The 6,383-nt window shown below is 41.1% G+C and overlaps 1 protein-coding gene across 1 annotated transcript; it reads right to left on the reverse strand.

Moving 5' to 3' along the window:
• Window positions 1-475: 475 nt before the first annotated feature.
• On the reverse strand, window positions 476-4,276 carry PCYB_135020 (hypothetical protein; the record flags this gene model as incomplete). Its single annotated transcript, XM_004224527.1, has 2 exons — window positions 476-2,837; window positions 3,012-4,276. 2 exons carry the CDS (start codon window positions 4,274-4,276, stop codon window positions 476-478), a joined length of 3,627 nt encoding a protein of 1,208 aa, XP_004224575.1.
• Between the last annotated feature and the right edge of the window lie 2,107 nt (window positions 4,277-6,383).

The raw sequence follows: 6,383 nt of genomic DNA on the forward strand, positions 1-6,383 counted from the left end.
ATTTATCTTCATTTAGGTTTTTAAAAGTGTGTGTTAAGCGACACGGCGCGACGAAGCTTCGGCTGCGTTCCACGAAAAATACGCCATCCGTCGAAGTTTCTCCTTGAGGATGTGTGCTCATGCATATGAGCACGCGCTAAGCACGGCGCGGACGGGAGGGGGGTAGGAGGCACGTACATGTTTTCCCCTTTGGGGCTTCATTCCCGCTCAGGAAAATTGCACACAAATGGGGGGAGGCAGAAGAAACTGGCCATACGCACTCCTCTGCGCGCACTACGGTTACGTTTTCCCTTCTCCTTCACAGTTCGCGGGTACCCCCTGGGTAGGCATCACATCGCGGTGGTGCGGATTGCTGGATGGTCGTGCACATTGCGGTCGTGCACATTGCGGTTGTACGCATTGCGGTTGTGCTCATTGTGGTTGTACGCATTGCGACCCGATTATAGGGCCATTTGCGTCGGGCTGTCGCCCCCCGTTAGGCTCTGCCCCCGCGGAGGCGGCGGTACTCCTCCATCTTCCGCTTCTTCTCGTTCATGTACTCCTGACGCTCGTTCTGCCTATTCCAGTAGCCCTTCTCCTTCCACCAATTGATGAGGTTTTTAAAGTTGCGATCGACCCTGGTCCACAGTTTGAAGGATTTATGGTCGACGTAGATGGAGTCCTGTAGTACGATGTGGTCCTTGGGACGAAGGTCGCTGTTATAATTTGCATACAACTGTTGGTGGTGATTATGTGGGGGGATAACCATGAGGGTAAATCGTAGAGGGTTAAAGTCAGGAATGGCATTTTTATCATTTTCGTTGGTATTTTTTTTGGGCGGGATTGGAATGGGTGGGATAAGGGCCCATACGATGTGTTCCGGTTTTAGTAAACTCTCCTGTGATAATTCTTGCCTAATTTCTTCGATTTCTTTTCTTCTTTTACATTTGGGATGGTTATACAATTCGATTAGGTTTTTTTTTAGTTTGTCACAAAAGAGGGATATAATCTGATCAATGGAGTGGAACTGCTCATTATTTATAAGATACACATGTTGAATCCCTTGGAGGTGTTTATGTAGAGAGGCACTACCAGTGTTCCCCCCATGTTGAATGTTCTTCTCATACACAGTAAACTTGGCAATAATGAAAGGCTCATCTGATGTTTTTATGTGCAAGTATAATTTGTTCAGTTCGTTGGAGGGGTAGATGATAGACTCTCCAATCTCGACATTTTTCTGTTTAAGATATGCATGCACTTCATGATAATTCCATAATTTGAAATGTGGGTGATTTATAAGTTTTTTGCTTTGGTAGTATTTATTTTTATTTTTAATTTTTATTTTTTGTTGTCTACTGGTTGCATTGCTTCGGTTTGGCATGTGGCCATCCTGATGCTGCTCACGTGATTGGTGCGATTGGTGCAGGTGCGATTGGTGCTGGTCCGTTTGGACTTCGTCCTCCTCCTCATCCTCCTCATCAAAATCTTCAAAGTCTTCATTGTCGTTTAATTTTCTAAAATGATTTTGTATGAACGTGTTTGTGTCGTGATGTATATCCAGCTCGACCAGTGGGGACAAGTAATCATAATTAAGTGGCCATTTTAAATTCTCCAAAAAGGTCTGTTTCTTAATCTTCTTAATATTTTCATCCGTTACGACAACATGAAAATTTGTTTCGAAACGGCTATACAAGTTGTAACTAATGGATGTGATTCTCCCTTTGATTAATTCTCCCACCACAGAGTTGTTAATATATTCCGTATCTTTCAAATTGTTGCTATTCCCATAATGATGATGTCCCTTATGTACAGAATTTAAGCTGTCCAAATTGGAGTTAATTAGGTTCATCCTTTCAATGTAATACTTTTTCAATTGTCTTAAAAATTCCTTGGAGTCTGTAATGATACCTCTGATATTGTATGGTAAAATGGTTATCTTTATGTAATTATTATTTTTGTTAATATAATCCATTTTACATACAACTTCAGATCCAATGGCTAGATTTTCTTTCTTTTCATTAATTATTTGGTAAAATAATTCTTCTTCCTTTTTTTTCTCATAGTTGTAACGGTAGTCCTTATAAGGGTGCATTAGTTCTGTTTGTATGAACTTGAGGTAGGGGTAGATGTAGATTTTTTTGTCATCATAGAATCTCCTAGAATAGTCCTTTATTTCCATATTTCGAATAAGCTTTTTCTTGTTAATAATGTAATTAACAATATCGTAGGTGCCTTTTAAAAAATTATTTTTTTTTGTATCTATGACATTTTTGAAAAGATCGTGGATGATGTCGTAGCAATTGAGGGGGTGGATCCTTGTGTTGTCCAACGCCTCTACGTACTCATCCCCGTGGCCTATAATTCTAATGAAGGATGAACAATTTCGATAGATGCATTTCCCTATGAGATTCTTATTTGACGATAAGGTCAGTAGATCCTCCCTCGTGCTCAAATTTCTGTTGTGTAAAAGTTTGATCAATTCTTCCCTTTTTCGTAACCCTAATCCGGCCACGTAACTTAACATGACTCCCAAGTGTTTTTTTTTTTTCTTCAAAAAATTGATGTCGCACCCGGTTTTGTTTACTACATCTACTATGATTCTGTGGAAGAGTGCCTCCAGTTTGTAGCTGCAAACATATTTTTGTAAATCGTGCAGGCAGATGTTAAACATGTTTTTGTTTTCTTCCTCGAAAAGGGATATAACTACGCAGAGTGGGTTTTGCACAAAGCGGCACAGGGACAGGCAGAGCAGTGCTTCCCTCGAGTACTTGCTCGTCAGATCTGCGCTGTACTTCAGGCTGTTCGTTACTATGCTTGGGATGTACAGATTTTCGGCGATTACCACGTACTTGCCGGGGCTGCCCGGAGGATGTGGACTACCCGGAAGATGTGGACTACCCGCCTGATGTGGACTGCCCGCCAGATGCGCACTACCCGCCAGATGCGCACTGCCCCCTAGATGCGCACCACCCGTGAGGTGGCCGCCCCCCCCCGCGTCGTGCATCCCCCCGCTGACGAAGTTCAACACGTACGAGTAGACGAGGTAGGAGTACACGTCCCTAACCCCGATGACTATCACATCGGGCTTTATCTTCTTCAGGAAGTTGCTAAATATGTTAATATCTTTGGAAATTTTCTCCTGCTCAACTGGCATTTTCTCCTTCTTTGCAATATCTAGGTATACGTTGTCTAGGTAGATGTACTCGATAATATCCCCGTAGATGTCGCAAGCCATTATGTGTAGCCTGATCCCATAGTTAACGGGTTCACAGATTATGGACACCACTTCGTACACGTTATGATTTTTTTTAATACTTTTTAAAATTTGTTGTTTTTTTTTTTCTTCATCTGGTTTGTTAGAAATGTAGCTTTTTTCAGACTTGTCCGAGTAGTTATCATCATAGGACAGATTCTTCATATAGCCACTTTCTTTTTCTTTCATCGTTTCTTCCGATTTGTATTCCTCGTCACTTTCAGTGGTGTGTGAAGAATCGAAGAGTTCCGACTTGTTCGACCTCTTCACCGACTTATGCTTGGCAGTTTGCTCTCTGGTGAGGTCCCAATTGGTCTCACCGCGTCGGTCTGCATTTTGGTCTGCATTTTGATCGGCACTTTGGTCTGCATTTTGGTCTGCACTTTGGTCGGCACTGATATCCCAATTGGTGCCTCCTTTTTGAGTTCCTTTTAAGCTCCCTTTTTTGTTTCCCTGTTGTGCTTCCTTCCCTTCTGCAGTGATCAAGTTGTCACTTTCACCCCATTTGCTTTCTTTCTTTTTGCTTTTTTTCTCTTCCTTCCGCATGCGGCTGGTCCTTTTCCCAACATCACCATCATCACTGCTACTATACGATTCGTCACTGTAGTACTTCTTCTTCCCTCCATGGCGGTGGTGTCTACTTTCCCGATCGTCATACTTGGAGTAGGAGTCCCTGCTCTTATAATCTGAAGAATAATTATCATCCTCATCTCTGCTATTTCGTCGATCCATAATTACATCTCTGCTGCTTCTCCTATTTCGTAGTTTAGCCTTTTCTTCCTCCCCATTTTTGTAAATTTTTATTGGTTTAACATTCAGGGTGAGATAGAAGGACTGGTGTATGTAAACCATGAGCCAGTTCTGTGCACTAGCGAGTAGCAAATTTTCTAGGTTTTTTTTAAACAAGGGCAATAATTCTACACAGAGGAAGTTATTTAAGATTTTTTTTTGTACATGCACGAAGAGGTTGGTGTCTTCTAGATCGTTGTAGCAGTAGGCATAAGACAATTGCTTCAGTAGGTTGTTGATCCATTCGTTATCCATTGCTTCCGCTTTGGATAGTTTACTTTTTTCCTTTTCAAAGTAGGCTTTCAAATTACGATCATTTTTTTTTTTTCTTTTTACATTTTTCTCTCTCTAAAAAATCTTCCGTTTTCCACGGCACCGTTTCGTTTGGCAATATGGGGTGGATAATTAGGTGCACTAACTTGTTATCTCGGTTTTTTAGAATTTCTAGATAGATGTGTTTGTACTTGTGTTTGGCGTAGTAGTTCTCTAACTCCCTCTTCTTCAAGTCCATGCTCACCTCACCTTCGTCCAGCTGGGTATTGAAGAAGTTAACATTGTAGTTATGCACATAGCAGGGGTCGTGCGAAGCGCGGTAGGTCGTGCTGCCCGTACTCACCGCGGTGCTCCCGCTGACTGCGGTGCTTCCACTCACTGCGGTGCTTCCACTCACTGCGGAGGATCCCCCTTTATACTCACCGCACAGCAGGTGATGAACTGGGAACCTAAATAACCGGAAGGAGAAGTAGTCCGGACTGCTGACATCGATGTGAACCTCTCCCTGGCTAGTACTCACAGTTGTAAGGGATGCGTACTTGAGGAAGAAAAACCTAAAAATGTATTTCACACATGGGTGAGAAGCCAACAATTTGGCATAGTAACAAATGAGCGTTTTGAAAATTTCTTTATTATTCGATACTTCTCGAGTGAAAAATGATTTACACCACTCCTCCATCTGACTCTGAACGTTCACATCGTTGCCATAAATTTCTGGCACATTTGTTACCATGTGTTTAATTTTGGAGCAGTTATAAGTAAAGGTGGTTAATTGCTCTCTCCTGTCTTTGTCTTTCCCATGGTGCGCGCCCACTTCACGTGTGGAGTATTCACTTTTGTCATATTCACTTTTGGCATATTCACTTTTGTCATATTCACTTTTGTCATATTCACGCTTGTCATATTCACTTTTGTCATATTCATGCTTGGCGTGCCTCTTACTTTTGCTATCGCCGTATTTGTAGTCATCGTACTGGTGGTGCTTCTCCCCCTCATCCTCTGTGTCGTCTGCAGGCCAAATGGTTTGGTCCCTTATTAGATCATATACGTAAGCGATGTTTTCATAAAACTCTTCCGTGGTGAGGAGGTAGTCATCCCAAATGTTGAATTTGTTTTTTTTTACATACTCGAGGAAGAGCAATCCTGGGATACTCTTTTCGTTGTACAGCTTTGATTCGTCGTTTTTTTTCATCGCTTTTTTTTTCGCCCCCTTTCTATTTGAGCTGTTTTCCTCAAGTAGTTTGTCTCCAAATAGGTCATCCGCATTGTCAGCGGTACCCTCTGAATGGATATACTTTTTTTCATTTCCAGAACCAATTACAGATGCTGTAACGGAGGGATCTCCATTTCTGCCTATCGTATTGGTTCTTTCCATAGGGTCGTTTCCCTCCCCCTGGTCCTTGATACAAAGAATGGAAGAGGAGTGTTCCTCCCCGAGAGTATTATTCCCTTCCAACTTCATCCCCCTGAAGAGATCATTCTTAGCATAAAAATAGTATACGTTAATATCCTCATAATACATGTCATTGGTCTTATCGAGAATATCAAAGACGTTGGAATGGACCCTATATGAAGTACTTAGCAGTTTAAGTCTAATTCTTAGCTTATTCATTTTGACGTATGTCTTGTACCACAGTTTATCTAACTCATATATGTCCCAAAGGATATTTAAATTAAACGGCGGAGAGATTAAATAAAATTTGTGAAAGAAAATAAATGGGATTTCATTTTTATATTTTATTAATAAGGTTAATGTGAGGATACATTTTTTGACTAAAAAATGATCACTTAGGAATTCCTGCACCTTTATATGGCTATAAGTCTTGTCGTAATTTTGTTCGATCATTTTCTCCATATTTCTTGGGGTGAAATAATTTGGATATTTCTCTTTCAGCTTGAGTACTATCCACTTTGACTCTATGAGTAACATCTTTTTTGTCAACTTAGCTTTTCTCTTCCTATAGAGGAAGTAGAACCTCTCCGGGATGTCGGAGTATCTGATTTTGTCATCCTTTTTTGTTAATAACTGGTTTAGCGTTTCATCCGGTTCTGCAATTTTTTTCCATTTGTTTGATATTATATCTAATTT

This window comes from Plasmodium cynomolgi, chromosome 13 (genome assembly GCF_000321355.1).
Source record: "Plasmodium cynomolgi strain B DNA, chromosome 13, whole genome shotgun sequence".
In the NCBI taxonomy this organism is placed as follows: Eukaryota; Apicomplexa; class Aconoidasida; order Haemosporida; family Plasmodiidae; genus Plasmodium; species Plasmodium cynomolgi.